The sequence below is a fragment of the Myotis yumanensis genome, unplaced genomic scaffold (genome assembly GCF_028538775.1).
Source record: "Myotis yumanensis isolate MYYU_CA2020_CCGP unplaced genomic scaffold, mMyoYum1.0.hap1 SCAF_10, whole genome shotgun sequence".
Taxonomy (NCBI): domain Eukaryota; kingdom Metazoa; phylum Chordata; class Mammalia; order Chiroptera; family Vespertilionidae; genus Myotis; species Myotis yumanensis.
In genome coordinates, this window is record NW_027223761.1 from 26,766,544 (window position 1) to 26,794,294 (window position 27,751).

Genomic DNA, 27,751 nt, shown 5'->3' on the forward strand with positions numbered 1-27,751 from the left:
ATATCTAATTAGGACAATTGTAAAATGGAGACCACCAAATCATTCATTGGCATAAGTCCACATTTCTTCATTCACTCAGAAAACTAAGTAATAAATGGCAGTCACTATTTAGCCCAGCCATTGTAATGAGCTTTCATTCCCCTCACCCTGGTTCATAATCCAAACTTCTTTTAAAAATCATGTTCAAATAATTTGAAAATTGCCAGGACCAATAGGATGATATTCCTGAAGTGGAGATATGAAAGATCAGGGCAGAATGTTGATTTTTGTTTCCCACTGGGGATATCTGTGTGTGGGGGGGGGGGGGGCGGTGGGAGACGGGGGATTCCTTTGAAACTGAATGTATAAACAAAAATGAATTTGTTGTTTTTTCTTTTCCTCATTCTACTTTATCTCTATGGTCTATTTGGTGTGCATGTTTGGGTATATGTAAAAAGAAAGAGATAGTTCTATTTATTTAGCCCTCAGCAGTAATTATGTGTGATATGTTTTTAAATGTCCATACCTCGTGTCTTCAAGTCCCACTGTAACCACCATAGGGGAAGTCCCTGCTTAGTTACTGGTCATACTTTCCTGTAACCCCCACTCAAGTCCTGAAAGTCTCATAAAGGATAAGATATCATGTGAGCAGTAAAACTTTACCCTAATGAAGAGGATCTTTTCTCCCACTCGGTATCTTCCTTGAGAGAGCCTCTCCACACAGAATTTGTTTGGGCATTTGCAAGGAGGATCCTCAGAAATCCTTTTCACCTGAAATAGAAGAGCAGGCAAGTTCATTCTCCAGTTCATTCTCCTTCATCAAGTCCCATTTAGATTAATCTGTTCTGTGGGTTCAAAGGCCCCTGGACCAGGACTGCTTTTATATGTGTTCTATATCACACTATGAACATGATATGAGCAGTTGCGTCCTAACCATGTGAATGAAGATCAGGCCTGGAAGGCATTTTCTGAAGGCCAATAACTGCACTAAGGCACGAGCTGGATCATGACAAAGAAACAATGCTGGAGGATAATGACAAGCAAATCAATTCGCAGCGTAAGGATGAATCTGAGTTCTCTCATTGTGGGAGAATTAAAAAGATCATGTACATTGGGTTGCCAAGATAAATACATTGAAAACTAGAATAGAACATATGTCAAAATTGTGCTTCCTCACTGTAATTTAACAATATGAATTTTACCCATTTCAAAATAAAGAGAATTTTTATGAGACTATTGTTTCATCTTATTTTGAACTCTAAGGTTTTCTTTAATAAGTCATCTCTAGCCTGGCCAGAGTGGTTCAGCAGTTGAACATCGACCCAGTAACCAAGAGGTCATCGATTCAATTCCCAGTCGGGGCACATGCTCAGGTTGTACAGCTTGCTCCCCAGTAGGGGGGTGTGCAGGAGGCAGCTAATTGACAATGTTTTTCATCATTGTTTCTATCTCTCTATTCCTCTCATTTCCTCTCTTTCTAAAAGTTAATAAAAACATATTTTTTTTAAAAAAAGAAGTCATCTCTAGTACACCCAGGCTCACCCAGCAATGTACTCCATCTCAGTAAATGCCACCCTCCAAAACCTACTTCAGTGGCAGTATCTTATAATTTACATACATTTTATAAAACCATGACTGAATATCAGAATTTACCTCGATTTTATCTATCTCCCTATTCTGAAAAAAAAAAAAAACACCTAATCTAAATGATGTGTGCACAATGCCTATAAGTAGTTGTGACTATTAGAAGGCAATGTATATAGACCATGACTTTAGGAATGAAGTTTATATTTATGTTTTTTTTGTTTGTTTTGTTTTTTAAATATATTTTATTGAATTTTTTACAGAGAGGAAGGGAAAGGATAGAGAGCTAGAAGCATCGATGAGAGAGAAACATCGATCAGCTGCCTCCTGCACACCCCCCACTGGGGATGTGCCCGCAACCAAGGTACATGCCCTTGACCGGAATCGAACCCGGGACACTTCAGTCCGCAGGCCGACGCTCTCTCCGCTGAGCCAAACCAGTCAGGGCTATTTATGTTTTTCTTAATTGGGAACCTGTCATGCTGTGTCTCATAACTGCCCTCTCTTCAACTCACCAACCAAACAAACCAAAGCAACAATTTCCTGTGTTTTGAGTCACAGATCTAAACAACATGCACCCTGCAATTGAGAAGCTAGACTGAATAAATTTAGTTTCTGAAGAATTGACTTGGTCTCTCCCACTTAAGTGCTTTCTTCCACAAAGATATAGTTTCATCACCAAAGATAGTCAATCATTCCTTCAAATAAAGCAACGTCTGACTTCAATCAGCCTTCTATTAAACAAAACCTGTGGAAAGAATGACACATGAATTCACTTGTGTGTTGGTGCACAGAACTTAAACAGCTTGGTTTCCCCAGATTGAGAGAGTCCAGAAAGTATGGAAGCATAATAACTAGAGAAAAAGCTAGAAAAAAGTGGAGGAATCCTGAAGAAAACTTACATTAAGTGCTATGCAATTATGCCTCAGTGAAGACCTATAAAGAAAAACTGACACTATAGCTGAGGGAGAGGGAACCAACTTTGAGATACATATTTTCATCTGTCCTGTCTAGAATCCCTAATTCTGCCAACATATAAACCTATAATTCTTAATACTTATTCTTACCATATCAAATTGTATATCAGTTATTGGTTAACCCTAATTTCTCTTTGCTGGATTGTGAGTTATTTAAGGGTTAAGATAGTATTTTATTACAGTTTTAAATCCTTCAAATAAAACAAAATCCCTTCATGGCATATACTATGTGTTCAATAAATGCATATTGAGTAACTAAATGAATGGCTAAATAAAAACATGATCCTATACGGGACACGGGGGGAAATCGTGCAACAGATTAAAATTGGATTCAAAGAATGTTACAAATGGCTTTCATTGAAAAATGGAAAAAACAAACAAACAAATAAAAAAACCTGTTAAGGTCATTAAGCTAATAATTAGGTCTGTGTATTTAAGTTCTGAATTTTTTCTATCATATGATACTTGACCCATAGGTACATCCACCCTCCCACAATATTAACAGAATTCTGTCCCTAGAGACATTTTTGAATGGATATTCTTAAACAAGATGGTGATGATAGAACAATAAGTCAGCATTATGAAAGCACGTGGCCCAAACTTTAGGAGAGCCCTCCTTGGCCCAGCTTTCCTGCCACAGGGTAATTGAGCAAAGGGTAAACTGGTGTTCAAGGTGTTCCTCTGCTAAAAAAATGATAATCGCAAGTATGGGTAAAAGTGTTTCCATCTTGAAGTGTTCTTAGACAAAACACAGAAACTGTGGGAGTCAAAGGAAGTGAAATACAAAATGCATTTCCTCAAGTGGCCCGCCCTTCTCCCAGTGCCTTCCGAGCTTTGAAAACAAACTTGTTTTTTTTTTAAATCAAGGGCTTTTTTTGTAGTTGTGTGAGAGGTGGGGGCAGAAATGGAAGAGATGAGGCCAGACTGCGGGGTAGTGAAAATAGATTGTTAAGTAAACAGTGACCGATGACATCTGTGCGTCTTACATTACCTCGGGATAAGTCAGTCTGGCAGGTGTTCTGCTTTGGCCCAGGAACCCAGCCAGTATTCTGCTGAAATGGGATTTCAAGAGGAGCCTGATTACTCAGAATTACCCTATCTCTCATCCCCAGACTGAGGAAGTTGATGGAGAAGAGGAAGAAAGTAAGAATGGTTTCTTAGAACTGGATTCAACTCATTGTGTGGGAACCAGCTCACCATGAGGGATTGCAAAGAGAACTGAGCCCGACCCCACCACTTTATCGCAGCTGAATCGCTCTATCAGGACCTCGGGAGAATAAATTAATCTGAATGGACACCACTGTGTATTCTTTTATGATATCTTGATTAAAGAAGGTAGGGTGTATTATCCACATAAAAGGTCACCTATATTTTTTTTCCAAATTTCCTCAATCCCCCTAAGTAGCAAACAAATAAATGTGAGGAAATATTGACAGTTTCAAAACTGGCAGTTCCTGTTGAAATTGCTCTCTGCAATATGATATCTTAACACAGGTCTGCTTTTCTTACTCTGCTCTTTCTTTTTCTTTTCTCTTTTCCCCCTCTTTATTGTTTTATTCCCCCTCTTTCTTCTCTTTCTTCTTTACTTTTTTGATACAAATAGTAATTTTGTCAGAGCAGAAATAGCCAATATTTTTAACTGAACACAGGAACTTTGCAGGCAATCTCTATTTCACATCCCCATTCTAAAACACAAACTGGGGTACATGAATTGCAATTTCCCACCGCTATATATGTTTCACATGCAGTGAAGCAACTGCCATAGGGACTACTTAATTTTCATATTTGACATATGAATCTCTGATTTACATCATTAGTGAGACTCAAATTATGTTTCTCTCTGTTCCACTGTCCCTGAAATAAATTATTTGGTGAAAAAACTATCACTTAATCAGAATGCAAATATTGCAATGCAATTCAGCAACAAAGTATGAAGGAGAGACTATAAGAAACTTCCATGGCCAAATAATTTGGAAAATTCCAGGTAAAACAAGATCTTATGGAACTCACTAATGCCTTTAATATATCACAGTGAATTGCCAAACTCTACCCAGGGAATACAGTGAGCTGTGTTTCTCAAACCAACCTAACCATGGAATTCTTCTCCCTGCGAGGCATCTGGGGTGTCAGTACTTGACTAAACATTCTTGGAGAAATGCTGGTTTAAAACCTTTCAGAACATAGTATTCTAGCTGGCAACAGTACAGAAATATCCAGTTTGCACATTCCTACATTCAGTTAAAACCCCGTAACTAAATGGATGGTTACGTTCCCAAATTTGTGGTAAACTTTAAAAGAGGTTTAAAGCTCTTGTGAGAGCCCCTCATTGTTTCCAGTTGGGGGACGAGAAGTTGGAGAAGGGAGAACCACCACGGCCTGACAGTCTTGCTTGGACTGGAATATTGAAGAAACTTTTCCAAAATCCTTCTCATAGTTATTTCACCACCTCCTCCCTCCTGTCCTTTTCCTCCCATTCTCAAGGATGAGGGGCGACCACATATGGGACAAGCTGGTGAAGAAAGGGAACCATTCTAGCTACTTCTCCCAGGTTCATGTAAATGGCTTCAAGGGGCAACATCTCCTCCTTCTGCAAAGTAGCCCATTTCCAGAGCACATGGCCATTCCAGATAAATAGAACAAGGAAGAAGCTTTTTAAAACCTTAATTACTCACATTGATAATCTATTCAACAAAAGTGGCACTAATAGACATAGACTAATAAAAGATGGCCTATGTCTTTGAGAACAAGGACTACGCATAGAGAATAATGGGTATTTATGCCCAATAAGGTAAATACCTCACGAAATATATAAAAACACTTGGGGCATCGAGGACTAATTTGTCAATATCACCTGGAATGGGAGATGCCAAGGAAAGCTCACAGCCTGAATTTTAAAAGATGAAAAGGTGTTTAAAAGTAGATTTAAAAGATGTATAGGCATACATATGGTGATGAAAGCACATGAGGAAAAACAGAGAGCAAAAAATGTCCTTTGGAATTTGGGGTTAGCAGGCATCTTTACAATGGGTACCTCCGAATGCTAGGATGAGTCTAGAGGGGAAAGACAAAATAGGCCAGCACATGGAGACTTATGTGACATAAATGATTTGGGATTTACCTTGGATGTTAAAGGGAACCCCTATAAATTTTCATCAAATCTGAGTTGCACCTAGGTCACAATAATGTTTATGGATAATAATGTCAAGAACACATGTTCAACAATGTCAAACATGAGAAATAAGCCTCATAATGTGAGAACTAAAAGAATGTATTTGATTCAGAAATTAATTCATTCGGAGGTTAAGATGCTGGCCAAAGCTCTGACTATAAAGCATTAAAGAAAATGAGTAGATGTGACAGCTGAGGGGAAAAGGATTAAAATCAAGTGCAGTTGCCCCAGAGATACACATTTATAAGAGAAAGACTAAAGGAACATCTTACCCCAAAATAAATCGGGGAAAATTGTTCTCATCAATATATAAATAATGCACTATTACCTACTATTAATACAATACTTTATTCAATTAACTTATAAAATAAATACGAAATACTATGATAAGCAAGGCATGTCACTGATTCTTAAAAACAGTTCTATAATTTTAAATTTTTTAAAAAGTATTTTTATTGATTTCAGAGAGGAAGGGAGAGGGAGAAATTGAAAGAAACATCAATGATGACAGAGAACGATTGACTGGCTGCCTCCTGCACACCCCACAATGGGGACTGAGCCCATGACCCAGGCATATTCCCTGACCTGGAATCGAACCATGACCTCCTGGTTCACAAGTCAATGGTGAGGATAAAAAATGTCCTTGCCTATTCTTTACTTCCTGAATGGACTGAACAGAAGAAAACTAAATTAAACTGTTATTGGCTAAGATACTGTAACAGGCTAAGTTTAAGTCTGCTGCCCTTAGCAGAAATGGGAATTCTCAATCTGCCAGAAAAAGTTATATTTCTGCTCATCCGAACCTGCAGTGTAAGTTAGAGTGCCACATGGAGGAAAGCAAAAGATGGGAAACCCTGTTTCTGCACTTTGTAGTGCCAGTCAGCCACAGTCCCAGCCTTTTCAGCTCAGACCCTGGCGAAGGAAACCCTCAGCCATGGGCCAGCAGTCCTTGTTAGTCCTGTCTACTTCTTAGAATGGGCGTTATGGCTGCTGCTAGTTTCTCAGGACTCTCCCCATGTATTGGAGACACATTTCACTCTAACAGCTCTGAATGATGTTACTATTTGCTATAAAACAAATAACCTTTTTTTTTTACATTTGTACCCAAAACACATGTTCTGGGAGGTAAATACACATAATCGAACACACTACTTATCACCAACGACTACTTAACAGGCAACAGAGGTTGCCAGAGAGTTTTAATTCATTCCTTTTGCTGTAACACCCAGGATGTTTTCTGTGATTATGAGGGATAATGACAACAGTTGCTAATCTGCCAAAGACTGTGACTCAAGGACTCTGCTAAGTAGAGGGATGGAGACCTCAGAGTTAGACAAAATTGGGTTGGAATCTGAACTCCTCTTTTTTCCTCAGGAGGTGATTCAGCTTCTGTTTGTTTTCTCAGTAAGAAACCGCCTTACAGATACCTAGAGCACTTGGAAAACAATGCTAGACCCTGGACCACAGCAGGCAGTCAATAAAGAGCAGTTATCTTCTCTGTGGTGTTTGCTTTCTCTCTTTAACAATCCTCCAGATCTCATGCTTCAGGCTTCTTACCTGTGAAATGAGGAGTCAAACCACTGGCAAGATCTTAAGTATTTTCAAAGTCAACTTTTAAGGAGTTGATCTATTGTCCTACAGTGTTAGATACTATTCCGCAGAATTAAGTGACATTTTATTTGAAAGACTGGCTCAGTTTTGAATCTCAAAATGAATTGTAGAAGTACAGACTTTTTCACAGGATTTAAAAATGAATTTCAATGAAATTGAAATAGACATAGGTTAGACTGATAAGAGATTGTGCGGAATGATTTGACCCAGTAATCCCACTTCTAGGAATATATCTCAAGAACTCAGAAACACCAATCAGAAAGGATATATGCACCCCTTTGTTCATAGAAACACAATTTACAATAGCTAAGATTTGGAAACAGCCTAAGTGCCCATCAGGCAGATGAGTGGATCAAAAAACTGTGGTACATCTACACAATGGAATACTACACAGCTATAAAAAAGAAAGAACTCTTACCATTTGCAACAGCATGGATGGACCTGGAGAGCATTATGCTAAGCAAAATAAGCCAGTCAGAGAAAGATAGCTATCACATGATCTCACTCATTTGTGGAATATAATGAACAATATAAACTGATGAACAAAAATAGATCCAGAGACACAGAAGCATAGAACAGACTGTCTAACCTCAGAGGGAAGGCAGGGGGTGGGGGGTTAAGGGAGGTAAGAGATCAACCAAAGAACTTGTATACATGCATATAAGCATAACCCATGGATACAGACAGTAGGGGATGAGGGCATGTGCTGGGGGGTGGGAATTGCTGGGGAGAGGTCAATGGGGGAAAACAGAGACATACGTAATACTTTAGACAATAAGGAATTTAAATTAAAAAAATAAATAAAACAAGATGAGTTTTGAAATTATAAAAAGACTACGTAGTACAGTGATGGCGAACCTTTTGAGCTCAGCGTGTCAGCATTTTGAAAAACCCTAACTTAACTCTGGTGCCGTGTCACATATAGAAATTTTTTGATATTTGCAACCATAGAAAAACAAAGACTTATATTTTTGATATTTATTTTATATATTTAAATGCCATTTAACAAAGAAAAATCAACCAAAAAAATTGGTTTGTGTGTCACCTCTGACACGCGTGTCATAGGTTCGCCATCACTGACATAGTATAAAGTCTGACCAGTTTTACTTACTGCATCATCCAGTAAGTTTCCTGTACTCTTTTTTCCAGAAGACTTTGATGAAGGAGAAGGTGAAGGAGAAGGGGCAGAAAGTGTTTCTTCTTGTTCAATCTCTTTTTCCAATTTTATCAAACCAGGAGGCTCCACACCATACCTTTTAAAAGATACAAGATCAATGTAGATGCATAACTTACAACAATATACTTACTATCTATATATATAAAAGCCCAGTGACTGAATGGTGGAATGACCAGAACAACTGGTCAACCAGTCTCTATAATGCACACTGACCACTAGGGGGCAGACACTCAATGCAGGAGCTGTACCCTGAAGGTGTGTTCCCACAGTGGGAGCACTGCTCAGCTGACCAGGATGAGTGGCGCTCCCACAGCGTGCTGATCCCCGCAAGCCACCCCCCTCCCCCACCAGTGCACGAACCCATGCACAAGGCCTCTAGTATGTTATAGTTGATTATGAAGACTACAGGAGCAAAGTGATAATTTTTTAAAACAATTTAACTTTTCCTGGCATGGAATGGTTCTTAAATGGCACCTTTTAAACAGGGGGAAACGTATCTGCTGAGTGTGTGTGTGTGTGTGTGTACACATATATGAATCAATACATAACAAATAGCATACTAAGATTAAATAAAATGCTACATGTAATATATTAATGAATCAATAATACAAATAACCATATAACATTTAGTATTCAGTTTTCATATTTACTAGGAAATGATGTAAGTGATGTAACTGAATCCTATTTTGGACACAAGCTTGTTAAAGATGGAAATAAATTCAGGCATAGCCAAGTTTGAAAACAATAATCCCCCCAAATAAACATTCTTAAATGATTTAACAGAAAAGAAATTCTCTATATTAATTGTATACCTCCTATGGGGCCCAGGAACAATGGACTATGGGTTATACAGGTTATTTTCTTAAAAACAATATAATGAAAGCATGTTTAGTGTTTCTAGGAAAGAAAATGAACAGAGAAGAAAGAAAAACAATTTAGAATAATATGTTAAATTTCTGTGTTTTAAATTATAAATGCCATAGAAGTTTTAAAAAATAGATATAGTTATTAGCATTTTTGTCTTCCGTAATCATATTTTTCTTAGGCTAAACTTAAAATTGATTTGCTTTCTTAGATGTAAATCAATTGCACCCAGGTGGAGGAGGCCAAAGGTAACTCCAGAAATTAAGATTTGAGAAGGGCCTCTGGGATCATCTATCACATACTTCATCTGTACAGCTAAGAACACAGATCCAGAGAAGGTATAGAACTAAGTAGGAGCTGCCCAAAGATGCAAAGCCAGGTTCTCTGACTTCAGGACTGAAGCCAATTTTCTCTTACTTTTAACCAGGTGATTGTGAGTTAGAAAGGAGAGGGAAAAGTCACAGGTCATGGATAATCTACCAAGTAAATAATCTATAGATAGAGAATAAGTATGTTGGTGGTATGTCTAGTACCTTAGAGTGAGCTGTACATTGAAACAGTATTAAATGTAAAAGCTTAAATTACTAAATACTAACCTGTTCTAATGGCCTGTTATTTTAACTGACATCATTGCATGTGTTCAGTAGACATTCCCAAGGGGAAGCAATTTCCTCACTCTTGATGTTTTGTTCTTGTAGAGCAGTGGTTCTCAACCTTCTGGCCCTTTAAATACAGTTCCTCATGTTGTGACCCAACCATAAAATTATATGCGTTGCTACTTCATAACTATAATGTTGCTACTGTTATGAATCGTAATGTAAATATCTGATATTCGGGACGGTCTTAGGAGACCCCTGTGAAAGGGTCGTTCGACCGCCAAAGGGGTCGCGATCCACAGGTTGAGAACCGCTGTTGTAGAGGTGTTTGATTCATTTAATTTCTGGTCTCTCTCCTCCATTATTCTCTCCTCTCCAACAACATAAAAGGGTTTATCAAATCAGTAAGTCTAAGAATGCTGAAGACCAGCACATAACAGCATTAGCCTGAAAGTGCAAAAGAGTCATTGGAAGGCCAATGGACCTTGATCTCAGCAGGTTTTATCTTGGATGTTATCCCTTTGGTGAAAAGCTATCACTTAATCAGAATGCAAATATTGCAATGCTGTGATTGTGATGGCTCGAGGTGATTTCCTAACCTGATCATCTTCACACTGTTCACTAAACTTCACTGGCCTTTGATTCTATCTGCTCTGCCTGCATGCATTGCTAAGGGACAAATGTGTAACCAAACTGAATAAAAAACAGGCAAGACTGGGACTCGTGGTTCCTCTTCTCGAAAGAGGTTCTACCTTGCGCCGCCCCCCCCACCCCCCCGAGGCCTTTAAAATTCATTTTTCTTAAATAGTGTCTTCATTGTGTGTTGGCCCTCCTACAGGTTATCCTGAACCCACCATGCAGATCATGGCTTAAGAATAAACTGAACATGCTTGACTCACTTTACCGTTCTTCATCTAGAAAAGAAACTGCCCACAGGAAGGTCTCTACAGGAACCTCCACCCTGATTCATCCTTGCCTGTAACTAGGTGGCTAACTGGCCTTATTCTGCAGTTCTGTTACAGACAATAAGCATGTCTGTCAACTCGGACATTATCAGCAACAAAGAGGATGTTTGATGTTCTATCTGCCACTCCTTTATCTTCTAATTTTTTTCAGAATTTAGATGATAAGGTTGGGTGGTATGTATTAGGTGCCCTTTAAGTGCTGGAAAACATTAGAATTCAGTACAAAACAGTTCAAGCTAGCATAACTCAACGGAACAAATGCTGCTTTGAGAACTGCCTCTATGAATGGAGTAATTTTTAGTTACAAAAATCAAAGACCTAGGCACCACTTATCATATTTTTAACCTTTCAATCATATTAGCCACATACTGGGACATGAGTTAAAACATGTGCCAGACTGCAAATTCTCTAACAGCAGAGACCACTCTCTGATACACAGCATCCCCAGCAGTTAGCATGTATCCTGGAACACAGTAGGTACTTCATACTGTTTAAATGAAAGAAAAAAAAATCCCTGTATTCTCATATAACAATAACTTGGAGTCCCAATTATGTATTTGGTTTCACTGTTTGGAGTGTTTAAATGCATATCACTTTAATAAAACCTGCCAATACTGAACATACATAAATGCTTTACAAAAAAAATGTTCTAGGTGACTCTAAACCCTATCCAAAATGAGAATACCTTTTTTTAAAAAAAAAACTTTGGGATACTAGTATTAATTACACTGAACTCAACCCAGCATTTCATTCCCATTGGTAAGTACCAACAACACTCATATGGAGATTTGTGCATCATTATTCCCTGAGGTAGATTTGAGCTAACTGTGTCATGAACCTACTCTTTAAATTTAGCAGATCACTTAACCTCTAGGAGTCTGCTTTCTATCAGGAAAGCAGAGATGAAAATGGCCTGCCCTAGAGGTTTGATGTAGCAGTGCAGGGAGGGAGAAAGAATGTGAGAAAAGCAACTGCTATTGAACACCAGCATGTGTCTGGCCCATGAGGGCACCTTCACATACATTATTACTGAGCCTCAGCTTTATTTCAATATAAAGTGGACATTCTAATCCTTGTATTTGAATATTATTAGAACGAATTAAAACAGTATCCATTACACTCATAGCGCAGCTTCTGACACATCACAACCTCTGAGATTGCTGTTAATTGATGTTTCAAATGTTGCACAGCCAGAAAACTGCAGGACTAATGTACTTTTGCCAAAGTTTTTACTTGTAAAGTATATTATACCACCAAACTAAATAATATAATGGCATCATAATTAAGATGTGAAGTAGTATTATTACGATTGTTTATATTGCCCTAGCCAGTGGGCAATATTGTTTGGCTCAGTGGATAGAGCATCGGCCTGTAGACTGAAGGGTCCCGGGTTCCATTCCAGCCAAGGGCACATGCCTGGGTTGTAGGCTCGATCCCCAGTAGGGGGCATGCAGGAGGCAGCCAATCAATGATTCTCTCTCATCATTGATGTTTCTAGCTCTCCCTCTCCCTTCCTCTCTAAAATCAATAAAGAAATATATATGTATATTTTTTAAATGTTTATATTACTATTGTTTGTATCCTTTACCAAAAAAATAAATAAAACACAAAAAAAACCCTTACTATAGGCTTTCTTTACATTGATTTTGCTATAATTGTGGAATAGCAGAAATATCTCAGCTCTGGAGTGGAGCAGACCAAGTTATAAATTCAGCTTTGCTACTAGCTGGCTGCATGAACTTCAGCAGGCAACTCGTCTTAATCTCCCTAGGCTTCTTTGAATTCTTGGTTCCATCAAGGTATAAAAATTTGTTATGTTTAATATTCTTCAGAGAATAACAAACTGGGCAGGGAACATAGAGAAATTTAAAACACTAGGAGTCACAGCCAATTAAAAGTCAATACTGAGTGAAAAACCTCATATGTGAAAGTATAAAGTAGGCCAATTGGAAAATATGATTTCATTTGTAATTGTAGGTGGATTCATGCCACCTTTCAGGAATAGGTTGCCTAACTTTTTCTGTTACTTTTTTCACAAAGTAAAATAATATGTTATTAGAGTGACAGGAGGTTCCACTCCACGTCTGATACAAAGTGGACTTAGTTTGAATGAAGTTGGTCACAGTCACACACAGAACCTTGCCCTGGAGAGCTTTCTCTATCTGGGAAAGCTGCAAATTAGCTATGCTGCTGAGCACAGAAAATCAGCACTAAGCCCCAAATCTCTGCTTATATTGGCTTTTGGCTACTTCAGGCTGCCTCCAGTACAGGCAGCCAGTCCAGAAATGCACACTTACATACGATTCATTGGCTTCCTGTCTGTCTGGAGATGTCAACAGACTGTAAATCATGAAATTCCCCTTAGGTTGGGGGCCCACACCTGCAAGCCAACTTAGACAACAAGTAAGTCTTTTTTTTTTTTTCCAATGCTCCAAAAGGCCACTTCGTTATGGTTTCCATGATTAACTCTATACCACTTCATATTTCTATTTTGTCTATGAGGTCTTTACAAATTTATACTGGTTTCTACTCCGTTCCAAGGACAAGATTTTAGAGTTTTGGGGAAGAGAAGGCTGTTGTAGCTCCCAGGGTCTAACTAAAGCAAGAAGGGTAAATCCACTAAAACCAAATCCTCACATTTGTATATCCCAGGGATAAGAAAGTAGGGTAAATACTGAAAGGGCAATACATTTTTTTGCCCCATTAAAAAATATTACAAACTGCTTGGGAAGAGTCTTATGGTTGATGACTTCATGATGAGATTTTATACATGGACTTCGTTTTTCTGGCATGTGGCGCAACCTTTGAGATTGTTCTAGATAAAATAATTGAGCCCAAAACTGAGTCCTGAGTGAGAACATTTACTCAAACTATTTAGTAGACTATAGTTTTCAAATAAAAGACACCTGGGGCCAATTTTACTAGAGTTAGAGGGACAAATTTTAAAACCTCCCACCCCCTTTTTTATATTTTTATTGATTTCAGAGAAAAGGGAGAGGGAGAGACAGAAACATCAATGATGAGAGAGAATCATTGATTGGCTGCCTCCTGCTCGCCCCCACCGGGGATTGAGCCCACAACCCAGCATGTGCCCTTGACCAGATGAACTTGGGACCCTTCAGTTCACAGGCAGATGCTCTAACCACTGAGAAAACTGACTACGGCCTCTTTTTAAAGCTTGTAACAGTTTATAGATTCTTGCAAGATAGTTTTTGCCCCCTTTTTATTCTGTCTTAAAGTAATTTAAAGATAGATTTAGATTTGAAAGGAAATTTCACCCATGTGAAAACACGATATTCTTAGTAGTCAGAGACAAGTGCTTTAAATAGGATGAATTAATTAATAAGTCTTGTAAAAGAATATTTTTATGAAACATTTTGTTTGGCCATGGATTGAAATAGACGACTAACAAAATTATTTTAAAGTTTTTTGTTTTGTTTTTTCATAGAAGAATAGAACAGAATGCCAACTCTCAGAGGGAAGGTGAAGATAGGTGGGCAGGTGCGAGGAGATCCACCAAAGAACTTGTATGCATATATGCATAACCCATAGACACAGACGAAGGGTGGTGAAGGCCTGGGGCATGGGGTGGGTGCAAGTTATAAGGAATCAATGGGGAACAAAAGGCAACATATGTAACACTTTCAACAATAAAGATTAAAAAAATAAAATAAATAAGGTATATTTCTTTTTAGTAGTAATAAATTTTGTACAAAATCAAGGAAGTTCTCAAAAATATAAAAAGCTTCACTATGATGCTGATGATTGATTATGGCCCCAAACCAAAATATCAAGTGTTTTACTATTATTGTAAAGCTAATCTTAATTCTGCAGTCTGTAGAAAAAGTTAAATTCACAGCAACTTTTTTTTTTAAGGAACAAATATCAAAACACTGTCATTAAAAAGATTGGTGAGGTTTTAGTGACCTCCCATTGCTGAGTGTTTTACTTTTCAGAAGGCAAACATGCATATTTTACACCCAGAAACTGACATGGTTTCTGAAATGTTAATGGAGGGATTTCACTCTCCAGTGATGATAACTCTATTTGGTTGAAAATAAAAGGAAGTTTTACCCATGAGAACAAAAGTAAGTGGTCTCATCCTCCCATCTCAGAGCTCGGAGAAGCCCAAGGGGCTTCCCTGAATGATCCCACGCAGGAGAACACAGCAGAAAACCAGAAACATTTTGCAAATCATATCCGAAGTGACGTTGATGCTTTTAAGATGACATTTATGTAATTTGAGGAGAAATGTTTAGAATCAAATATAAAAAAGCATCATCTATTAGTGATAAAAAAAAACTCACAAGATTGTATTGGGAACTTTGTTATGCTCAAAACTCATCTGTTGTGTATACAAATGAATGTTGTGATTCTTGAGAGCTCTCCCAAAATCACTTTTAGTTTTGGCTAAAACTATCTTACCTTAATAATTTATATAAACCTCCATGGAGGAGTTAAACAAGAAAGAAGCACAAAGTAAGGATGTAGATAAAGGATATATATATATATATATATATATATATATATATATATATATATTAATGTAGGAGCAAAATGAGATTGGGGGATATATTTTCTTTTTTTCTCTTTAACTAATATGCTTCAACATAGAGCTAAGGAAATGGGATTTGGGTTGATCAGTTTGCCATTGTCTATAAAGCACAATTGAACTTCCATAAATACAGAAATCTTCAAATGTGTACTGAGAGAATCTTCAATAGACTCTGATACTTAAATGTTCCATCTACCCAATTCATTTTCAACTGTTTAACCTTACGTGGTACACAAAATGTACAATGGCACACCCTGAACAATCTCTTGGCATATTCCCTCTTTTTCAGTGAAAGTGTGCAATACTTCACACCACTCAAGTAGGTGAAGAAAATAAAAAAGCAAAATTTACAAATCAAGTATTATAATGTAAGGGTAATCTTACTCCTTAGATAACTCCTTTATGAGATTAGTAATATTTTCTTTGCAGCATGAATAAAAACTTCTTTTGTCAGCTTGCATGATCATAAGTATAAAGAGAAATGGAGAAGCCCATTGTTATCATAAATAATAATGATAATCATAGATAGCAGGAGGAAAGTTTTGGAGGTGATAGATATGTTTATGGCATAGATTATGGTGCTGGTTTCACAGATGTATAGTTATCCCCAAACTCATCGAGTTGTATACATTAAATACATACAGCTTTTTGTAGGTCAATCATATCTCAATACAGTAGTTTTTTTTGTTTTGTTTTGTTTTTAAAGCAACACAGAATCTCAATTTTAAAATATTTGGGGGGAAAAGGAAAATGTCAAATTCTTCATATATGCTTTACCTTGAAACTGAACAGACCATCATGATTCCTTTTTAATAACCAAGATTTTAATTTGCTTTATATTCTATGGCAAGGGGCAATTTATGTCAGATGTAGAGCTGGAGGAAAGATGATTTTTAAAGGGATTTTGTCATTGGGTATTATGTCTTCTCCTTTGATGATTTGATCATAGTTAAAATGTTTAGTTCAGCAGGTCTCCTACTCAAAGTGTTCAGGTAACAAAAAGTATATTACAAAAATAAATAAATCCAGAAAACAGGCAAATAATAGAAACGAAACAAGAAGAAAATGACAATCCCCAACTAACTCTGTAGATAGTGCAACTCCTTTTTACTTCTATATCTCAACTTTCAGATTCATGATGCTTATTTGATTCATATAGTTACAATATTAAAGCAATAATATGTAATCTGCATTTTAGAATATTCTGACAGTATAATCAAAACAAACAACTAAACAAAAAGTTGTTTGCTTCATCTGCTAATTAAGAACTCTAGATGACCCATGTTTCTTTTACCTAGCATTTCGATGGCAGCAAGTCATTTATTGAGATCTTATCAGTTCATCTGAAATCAGCTCTAAAAGTATACCCAGATCTGGATGAGAAAACATCTAATTTATTCTTAATTTTAATTTTTCATTAAGACTTCTTAAAGATTTAGCCGAAACCGGTTTGGCTCAGTGGATAGAGCGTCGGCCTGCGGACTGAAAGGTCCCAGGTTCGATTCCGGTCAAGGGCATGTACCTGGGTTGCGGGCGCATCCCCAGTAGGAGATGTGCATGAGGCAGCTGATCGATGTTTCTCTCTCATCGATGTTTCTAACTCTCTATCTCTCTCCCTTCCTCTCTGTAAAAAATCAATAAAATATATTTAAAAAAAAAAAAAAAAAAGACTTCTTAAAGATTTAAATCTTCATTTCTAATTTTTGGGGCTGTCTGAAACCCTGCTTTATGGTTTGCAAGATACAAAAGAAGACATGACATAAAGTCAGCTTAACTAATAAAGTCCCTCCCTCTGTCTATTTAACCATAATTATGATTTCTACAGTTGCTTATTTATTTTCTGATAGAAGACAAAGATTCTAAAGATATCTCTATGTAAGAATAATTATATTCTACACATTCCCCTAATAAAAATATGGAGAATAATTTTAAAACTATTCCCCTACTCAGAATTAGAAACTAAAAGAGCTAAGAGATGAGATATTGAGTGGAGAAAATGAGAAAAAAAATGGACAAAAGGGATAGTAAAGAGTAAAGAGGAAGAGAAGCGTGAAGGATTAAGGAAAGAATATAAAGGGGTAGACTTTCCAATAAGGTAAAAGGAATTGTCACATATAGTTTATATGAGTGGCTTTATTTTTTTAAAATATATTTTATTGATTTTTTTACAGAGAGGAAGGGAGAGGGATAGAGAGTTAGAAACATCAATGAGAGAGAAACATCAGCCGCCTCCTGCACACTCCCCACTGGGGATGTGCCTTCAACCAAGGTACATGCCCTTGACCAGGATTGAACCTGGGACCCTTGAGTCCGCAGGCCGACACTTTATCCACTGAGCCAAACCGGTTAGGGCTATATGAGTGGCTTTAACAACAAGATCACAATGGTAAAAACATTGGTGGCATGCTTTTAGTCTGAATGACTGCTCTTGAGATGTTGGTACATATTTGAATAAATACCTTCTCAACAGGCTCAACATCAGCAATAAAAAGCCATTAAGCTTCTTAGATGCTTGGATGCTGAGATGGTTCATGTCTTGACATAGTAGCAGTATTCTGACCTACCTGGCTGCAATCCGGCCCAGCTCTAGCAAACAGAGACACACTTCTCTGGGTTGCTTGTGGAGAACTGAAAGACAAGACAGAGGTGGACACATTTACAATAGAAGGGATTATAAAGCAGCTCAATGGTGAATAGGCTTGCCATTGACCCCCTCATCTCTCCCGGTCCCAGGAAATTAGCTAGTCTTCATTCTAACAGTCACAAAAAACAGCCTACCTACCTCACAGAAGACTTCACTTTACTAATGCTTCAAGGTAGTTTTCAAAATTCTTTGTCCAACCCCCTTCGCCAAAGCCATTACTCTCAGGAAATCTCAACCTGTGTAAATCTCACCTTAAAATTATTTTCATCAATTAATTTTAGTAAGTCAATATGTGGCTATAATTATGATATAAATAGCTGATCGATATTTTACATACAGCACACAGAAGATTATGGAACAGGGACTGGCTTTTGATTTTATTTTTATTTTTTTAAGGACTGGCCTTTTTAAAATCCTGGCTTTACCTTCACTAGTGATTTTGGCAGAAATAACGCAATGAGTAAGAATAAAAATTACACATCAGTTTGTTGTTATCCTTTAAGGCAAGATGACAAATGAGACCCTGAAACTTAATGTCCTCTTCTGATAAAATCTGATTGATAATTTAGAAACAAACACTTTCAACTGATGGATTTTGGAAATATACACCAATATATACCATCTGCCAGCTTTGCTCATAAAATGAACAAATTAGAAGACTACTATTTGCATAGATATTTTTATTCTAATATAACCTGATTACTTAATACATGTTTATGAATTGCTTGGACACAGTCAGTAATGTTGACAAATCATACTTGCATTTGTTATGCCTACCAGAGGAGTATCTACTGCTTATATTATTCTCTATTCAAAACATGATTAGAGAATTTTTAAGTGTTATTTTATACAACCTAATAAAGACAACAGATATTGGAAAAAATATTGCATTACAATGACCTTTATATAGACACAGTTAATATCCGGATTAAAAGTATATTATCTTATTAATACACTTTAAGAAAAATCATAATATTTAAGTCTTAAACATAGAATTTTATAATTGGATATCCCATTTTTATAACTGAATATCTCACTCAATTTTATAATGGAATATTCCATTCCTTTAATTTAAACATTTAATTCTTTATTTACACAGATTAAGGTAGTGGCACGACTTGGTCCATGGACAGCTGATAGGATTTGTTCGGAATGGGTGGTGATTAGAAAAATACTCTTACTTGGATTGTAAGTATATGATTTCACTTGGGTTTAAACAGAAACAAATTTTTATCTTGCTATAAAATGTCACTTTTAAAGCTTTTAAAATAAATTCTAATCCCATCAGCAATGTTCATTAAAACAAAACTGATTATGGGGTTTCTGAATTAAAGAATATTTCCAATCTTGGTAATACAAATTTTAGCTTCAGTTAAACCTTAATAAACTGTCACAAAATCCTAATTGGGGAAGCCTAAAGTTACTTTTAATTAAAAGGTCTTAAAATAAAGATACTTAACACCTCCAGTGTCAAATGCACCATTAATTGTTTCTGGCTCGAATGACACAAACTTCACAACTTTTGCTATATTAAACCAACTTCAGAGCAATGTAACTCATGGCATGTCATATCACATAGGCATCCAATAACAACCATCACAAAACAGAAGCAAACAAATGGAAATCAATCTTCCTTTGTAGATAATCAATTTATTTTTATTTGAACTTTCTTTTTTTTTGAAAATTATGTCCATACTACCAAATTACAAACAGGAGTTTTGAGTGGGGAAAAAAAGAATACGTGAAAACTGAGGAGAAGTATTTTAAAGTCCTAATACCCTCGTCTTCAGTGAAGGAAAGCTGTGTGAAGCAAGTGGTTAAAGCATGATGAGCTTGAGATATAATCGCATGCATTTCTTGATGACAACAATGTCAAAAAATGAAAAAATTCGGTGAACTGATCATATTATGTCAATGTGCAGTCAATAACCAACTATAAAAATTAATACCTGTCAAACTATAATGATTCCTTAGCCAATTTATTGTACATATTCTGAGGGCTATAGAAGAACTGAATGTAAACAAATAAATGTTATGGAAAATAATCATTCTGAAGAAAAACAATAATGTGGGTAATATATGAAAAACAATGTGATATGTAGGACTGCATCACTAGTGTGTATTTCTTTGCTTCCTCAGCAGAACTATCAATTTAAAACACTTTTTGTATGCCGAAACTCTAATGTCAACTCTACATGGATGCAATAGAACTGTAATTTGGCAAACTGAAAAGAAATAGCGTGATTCTTCACTTATATCCTAAACAGAACCAGCCTATATAATTTAGAGAAACAAACATTTTCCTCAGCACCACTTCTTAGGAAAATGCTAATAGAAATATAACATTTTACTTCCCAGTAATTTTGGAAATATCATCCTGTATAAAGCAATACAATTGCTTCAAAATACACCTAAAATATTGTCTCACATGTTGATGACTCCTTACATATTAGGCCTATCAATCCTGGCCCATAATAGCCAAAATATATCAATATTTGATAGTAAGCAATAAATAAGATAAATCTGTAGAGGTGCATTAATTAGCACAGTGCCTACATCAGAGTAACTACACAGTAAATATAATATCTCATAATATCTAAGGGGATCTAAATTACCTGGGGATGATAGTGATTATGACAATGAATTAACTGATAAAGATTAAAATCTCACCTAGCATTTTTAGAAAAGGCAAGATATAAATTATGTAAATATTTCATTATAAAAACAAACTCTCTTACCTTATTGCTATGAAATTTAAATTTAATAATTTAAGTACTATCTACGTTATACCTAAGTTCATAGATGGAGAGAGTGCAGTGTCTGTGAGAGAGCGTGAGCTTTAACACGCACTAGTTGTGTTATTTGAGGAGGTCATTCGATGAAATCTCAGTTTTCTGAGGGCAAGAATATTGTGTACCACATGATGTTTTTGTGACTATTACACAGAATAATATTTATTGTTAATCTTAACACAGTGTGTGGCACATGAGGGAAGATTTGTTGAAGGTTCGTTTTATTCTCATTGTTATAAATCGTTTACTCGAAGATGATCATCATTTGGCTTTAGTCAAAATGAATTGACTTTTTTTTTCTTAAAGCATTTTTTGTGCACTTAATCATGTCCATACCAGTCCAGGCAATGTGTTAGTTACTATACTAAGCAATGGAAGAAACTGTAATAAAAAACACACACATATTTCTATTGATAGATTTGTATAATTTAGAGTGGTCCTATTATATTTGAATATCTTATCATTTATATTATACCAGAGACAGTAAATTCTAAATTTAATCAAATTTCAAGTTAAATATGTCAATTTAGCCAGTATATACAGCTAGATATAAAGCAGATCTCATGAAGCTATTATGATTTTGTGCTAAGTATAACGTTTAAGTAACAATTACATTAGGACATGTCATTTTATGAGATACCAAACATCTTACTATTAATTTTGCTCAGTCTGTGGGACTAAAATATTGTAAATGACTCTGTTTTCGATAAGTTATTATAATTGATCATGAATTGTATATTTTAGGAGATTAAATAGCTAAATGCATGTCTTTGTCAGGTAGATTAGAAAGGCATCTTTTACTGCCTGTGAACTAAAGCCTTCGTATTGAGTCATATGTCCTATTCATTTTAAACACATTTACTGAGTAATCTTTTCAAAAATACAAAAAACCTTCCACTTTCACTGAAATTTCCAGTAGGAAACTTTTTTTTTTCACTTTATCACTGTAACATTAACATGGTTTTTCACTTTGAGTTACAGGTATTAGAGGGGATCATTACTGCTTTCTTTTCTCTGAACAAATTCTCTTTACAACAAATAAAAAGCTCTCCAGTCAATGGTGATTATTTTGCAAAAGGTTTTTTTTTTTAATCACTGGAGGCTTCTTTTTAAATAATCAAAAGCCATTTCAAAGAAAGGTATAATGCAGAACACCTCTGGGAAAAGTAACACAGATCCCTATTCAAAAATATGTGGCGAGAGACTCAATCTTATAACCTAGATTCTATAAAAATCTCATGGGCATCAAATGTCAAATAGAATGCTGTGAGCTCCAGGAATAGGAAATGAGGCCTTCCACTAAAACCAAGGGTAGAGTTTCAATGTCACAGCAACCCAAGGATAAAATGCATTGGGCCATTAATGTATAGTTTAGCTAAATATATTAAGTTTTAACAGATGAACAAAGAAATGAAAGCATGAAAAATTGTCTTGTCTGTTAGTTTCCATACATTAGAGGCTATAACATTCAGGTTGATCTTGAAGGAAACTGGCTTTAATATTTATATTTAGGAAGAAAACATAATATATATAGACATATATATACATACATACATATATATACATATATATATATGTTGAAAGTAGATTTATAATTGTGAGCACGTGAAACACAAGAATTGATTTTTGTATTATTATTTATTCTTGTATTATCTATTTCCCATACCAACAACTGTAAACCTACTCCTGCCCACCCTTGTATTTTATTAAAACCATTTGAAAGTGTTTTGATATATGATATATGCTCTAAAAATATTTAGGATAACAGCGGTGATGATGAGGTGGTGAAGATGAATAAAGGAGGAAATAAGTCATGCCTTCAGTTAGCCTTTAATGGGTATTATGGGCATTTTTCTCCTGCCAGGATCTATAAGGTACAAAAGATGCCACCCCACAAAGTGAAGAGATAGTAACAAACTGCTCTCAGCCAGCATGTGACGCCCAGTAAGATGACACAGAAATCTTTGAGTTTAAAGGTAGGAGGCAATTAGGCAAGGCACAGCAGTTTAGGTGCCTTAAAAACTGACCTGAGGAAGGCTAATGAGCAAAAGAAAAGGCCACGGAGAAAGAGACCTGCAAACTCATTAATGCTGCGTGTGAGTGTATCCAAATTTCATCGTTCACAATGAAAACAGAACATCACATTCATATAATTACATACAGTGTTGGAGTTCATTCAAAAATCTCATCAGCAATGGGAGATGTCTAGAATAAAATATAGTTAATTGCCTTTGCCATTAAATCGACATTGTCTGGCGCAAGTAGCACTCTTTTTTTCTCGCGCACCCAGACCCTATGTTAATTTAATGGATCCGCTCGCTTCCATTCAGAATAGCAGTAAGAGGCGAGAATCTTTTCTAATTTTGTGTATATTATTTTCCCTTTTATTTGAAAAAAACATATGAACTTCTAAAATTAACTCAAAGCATAACTTTCTGTAACATAGGACATGACCATTGGAGATAATGGCACCGAGTTAAAATCCCAGCTGGGCCATTGAGAAGCTGTCTAACACTGGGTAAGTTATTCAATTCTTGAGGTCCCAGCATTCTCATTTATAACATGATGGTTTTGGGGAGAGTAGAAATGGTAGCACATGTATACTATTTAGCTCTCATTATTGAGCATGTAGCTTTCATTATTAAATATTGTACAGTAACAATTTTAACCTGGAAAAATTAGAAAGCTGTTTACTTTCCTAACTTGACCCTGACTCCATCAAGCCCTGATACACCTACAATTCCAAGGACACATTTAGTTCCCTCAATCAGCTTCCATACTGTTCTTGCTTATGTTATATCTGGCATAAGGAAAATGGCTAAATTTGGAAAGAATTTTTCAGTTCAAAAGTAAAAAGTAAATTAGAATTATAAGAACAGGTGTAAAAAAGAGTCTAAAATACATTGTTCTTAGGAAAGAAATAACGTGAATATAAATAACCCAGAGCTGCATGGAATTGTTATCCCACCTTAAGACAAAAATAATGTAGCTTTTTCTACAGAAATACTCTTGTAGTCCTCAATATAGACAACAAAAGATGATTCACCAAGCACTGGAAGGCAGGCATAGATTCTTTTTCTGATGCAACAGGTGACATTAAGTATAAAATGGGAAACAGTCTTTAAAATCCATACACAATCCTTTTTACTTTGACACAGCAACATCACAGGCATATTGCAAGTAGATCAGTGCTTGACCCGTGTTCAAAAGGACAAAGGACTTTGTAAAACTGAACATCAAAGTCATGCATCAAAAGAAGACAGTGCCACACAGCAAACATGAACACAGCAAATAAAAATAAAAATAAAAAGCAAGTCACACACATCGGCATGCTAGCACAGCAGATAGCAAACCCTTTTCTCGCTGAGTTGATCTTTCTCAGAGAAATAGATGAAGAATAGTCACTGGCCTCCAAATCCTATAATCATCCAATAATATAATGATATTGACACAATTACAGAAAGCAAAAAACTGTGCATTTTAAAAGAATTTCCTCCCATCCTTTTCTCCCCGCCATCTCCCAGGTTACTGGAATGCATACAAATAACACAAAATAAACAGGTCTCAGGGAAAAATTAAACTAACATGACATTTCTAATTTGTGTGCTAAGAGAAATTATAAAAAATAAATCTCCCATATAAGAACTTGAATAATTTAACTAGTTTCTTGCTTAAAATATCTTTTAAAAAATCACATATGAACATCAATTTTAGGACTTAGAACACAACTTTTTAAAAAATTATTTATTTATTTTTATATTTTTATTGTTGACAGTATTATAGATGTCTCCCATTCCCCCCTTTACCCCCCAAAATACAACTTTTTAAGACTGAAAATAAATCATACATTCTTGGGTCTTAATTTAAATAATAAAAATGAGCCACATCAAAATATTCATCATTATTTTAGAAATGGTAGTTCAAGTATTTAACCTTTGAAAAATTATTACACTTAGTGTTAGGAATAATAATTATTAATACAGTTTAAGAAATTTTACATCTCTTCCAAACTGAAAACAGAAAATGCTTTTATAACTAGAGCCTTCTAAATGTTTTTTCCCTTTGCTCTACATTAAAGTTCATTTCTTTCAAAATAATTATTGGGGAAGTATTTTGTTTTTAGACCAATAGACTACATACTTTTAAATTTAAAATAAAAAACATTTCAAGTTGATCTTTTTTAGCTTAAAGCACATCCTAACTATTTTTAAGGAATCCAATGGAACCAATTTATTAATAAATCAGACACATGAAAAATAAAATCTCCAGTCACTTTTATGTCACCATGGTTTGAACAACTGGGGTTGTCAATGAGCATTATATGTAAAATCTTAAGACTAAAGTATGCTCCACAGAACACACAAAGATTTATGTCATCTGTTCCCATAGCAGTATAAAATTCTATAATCACTTGAAATCTCAATGATAAAAAACAGCCCTTATAACACACTGATGTATAAATTTTATGTCCATAAATACTTCTCTATGCAAATTGGTTCACATTGTATCTTAACAAAATATTGTTTATGTTTCAGATTATATGCCATATCGTTTTACTGCCTAGTTAATAGATAATTGAAGAATAAAATGATATCATTTATAACCCAACTACTGTTTATCTTTCTTTCAAATTCTAAATATATTTTCTTGTTATTTACTAGATATAAATGTGTGACTTCATGTTTCAGAGTATGTCATAAGTTACCCATATACTTAAAGTCTTAAAGATATTATCTTTTGTTGGTATCTCTGGATGACTGTAATTTGTTTAAGCTATCACTACATGTCATAGATTTAATTCATTTTCATATTTTTTTACTATTACAAAAATGTTTCAGTGGACATTCTGATGCCTTTCTCCACTTACTTCCATTGGATAAACTTTTAGAAGTAGAACAACCTGATAAGAGGACATGAACACTTCTCAGGTCTCTGATAGATAATGTCAAATTGCCCTCCAAAGCAGACATATCAATTTCCAATTTTCTCCAGTACTCTATAGAATATCCTATTTTCCTATATTCTCAGCATTGAACATACAATTTTCTTAATCTGTGTAATTTTCATAGTTTTAATCGCATTTACTTCATTGCTAATGTGTCAAACATTTCATACCTTTATTGGATTTTTATAAATCTTTTATGAATAGGCTTTTCAAGACCTGTGTCCATCTTTCTATTGGCTTGTTTCGGTACAGTAATGAACTTATGATCTACGACATTTCACAGAGGAAAAATTACCGAGAATGTCATAGAAAATAAATTGCAGGTTATACTCTGTATGTGATTGTATCATGTGGCACAGAAATGTATCTGCCAAGAATCCAAAAGACAAGAAGCATGAGAGGAGCACATGGAATAAGTTGCTGTCCATATTCCCCTGTCCACCCTTGGCATACCTTCCCCACCCACTGAGATTTCTTGTCATTAGCCGTTGTGGAAATAGAACAGATTGAGTGAGTTGTGAATCAAGATCCTCTCACAAAATAATTGTACAAAAAGCACTGCAACAGAGGGTAGCATATCAGTTGCCATGAAGATAAGAATGCTTTATGCAGGCAAAGGCCTTTGAACAGCTGAAGACAGAAGCCTCTTGATACACACTCAATACAGTGATCTACTTTATCATTCATTCAAACAGATTTTCCCCTTCATCAGGGCATCTTTTCATTTTATTTGCTATTCAAAACACTGTGACACAAAGGATGCTCTTCATCTTGTGTGCTACTGAAATGAAATCTTGAGGTAGAAAAAAGGAAAAAAATCCTTGCCCTAAATTCCCTTTCAAAAGTGAAGTGTGAAAAGACATCAAGCAGAGTACACAGTGTTATTGTTGCAGGAAAGTCAATTCTGCAAGTACAGAGTCCAAGGCCATCAGCAGAGGCCCGATCACTTCCTCACCTACAGTGATAATAAAAATCCAAGGAGAAAGGGTTCCACTTGGGGAAATGGAATTTCTCATTGCCCTTCCTCTTGATTATCTTTAACATCTATGGGCACAGCTGTTTCCTTTCTCTGAGTAATCCGAAAGTCAATGCTGTATTATTGGCTCCCTTCTTTTAGCTCCCCAGGCCTATTATATATCACCTCATGTCCTATTCTGAGCAGCAGAAAGCTCAAATTTATCTTTTCAAACTGGAATGCCTATTTGCTTTAATTTGCTACTTAAACAATTAAAAATTATTTTTAAATTTTATAGCTTGAAAACTTGGTCTTATTAAATTTCCATGGATATAGTAATGCATTTTAATTGCAAGGTATAAACTAAGTTATAATATAGAAGGTAATAAAAATCAAAGATATTTTAGCAAAATACTTGACAGTTATTATATTTAAATTCTCATGGACTTTCTTTTTATAAGGTTTTTTGTTGTTGTTGTTTTTCCAACAGGGTGAAGAACTAGACCATCTCAAAATTCTTCTTGACTTGATTGTATATACTGCAGAATACTTATTTACATACTACAACCATTATTACATATGTTTCTTTAGGCTTGACTGTTTCAAGATAAAATGTATTAGTCATTATCTGAATGGGGTTTTAAAAAGCCATCAAGGTAAATAATATGCATTCAATTCTCATTAGGAACTTGGGCACTGATGATATATATACTCCAGAGAAAATTTATTACTAGATTGACTCTTCTTCAATTCCAACTAAAAGTTTTATTAGTTTAACTAATTCATGGACAATGAAAAAATTGAGACAAGATCACATTTACATTCATAGTTAGTAATCCACTTGGCCTATCGTTGCCACTGAAAAAGGCTTCTTTAATGAAAATCTGCACAATGAATAAATTAATAATAAAGCAGTTTCCCTCTGTGTCAGTTGTTGG

At 35.6% G+C, this 27,751-nt stretch overlaps 1 protein-coding gene across 3 annotated transcripts in view; it reads right to left on the reverse strand.

Moving 5' to 3' along the window:
• Positions 1-27,751, reverse strand: part of GAS2 (growth arrest specific 2) — a 123,404-nt gene that overhangs the window by 42,963 nt on the left and 52,690 nt on the right. For all 3 annotated transcript variants that reach the window (XR_011472894.1, XM_070426637.1, XM_070426635.1), the window contains exons 5-7: positions 18,042-18,105; positions 8,432-8,573; positions 643-750 (exon numbers count right to left, since the gene is read on the reverse strand). Coding sequence is in view for 2 of the 3 variants with exons in the window: in XM_070426637.1 (XP_070282738.1) it covers positions 643-750; positions 8,432-8,573; positions 18,042-18,105 (314 nt within the window). In the remaining variant the exon portion in view is untranslated. The remainder of the gene's footprint in view (positions 1-642; positions 751-8,431; positions 8,574-18,041; positions 18,106-27,751) is intronic.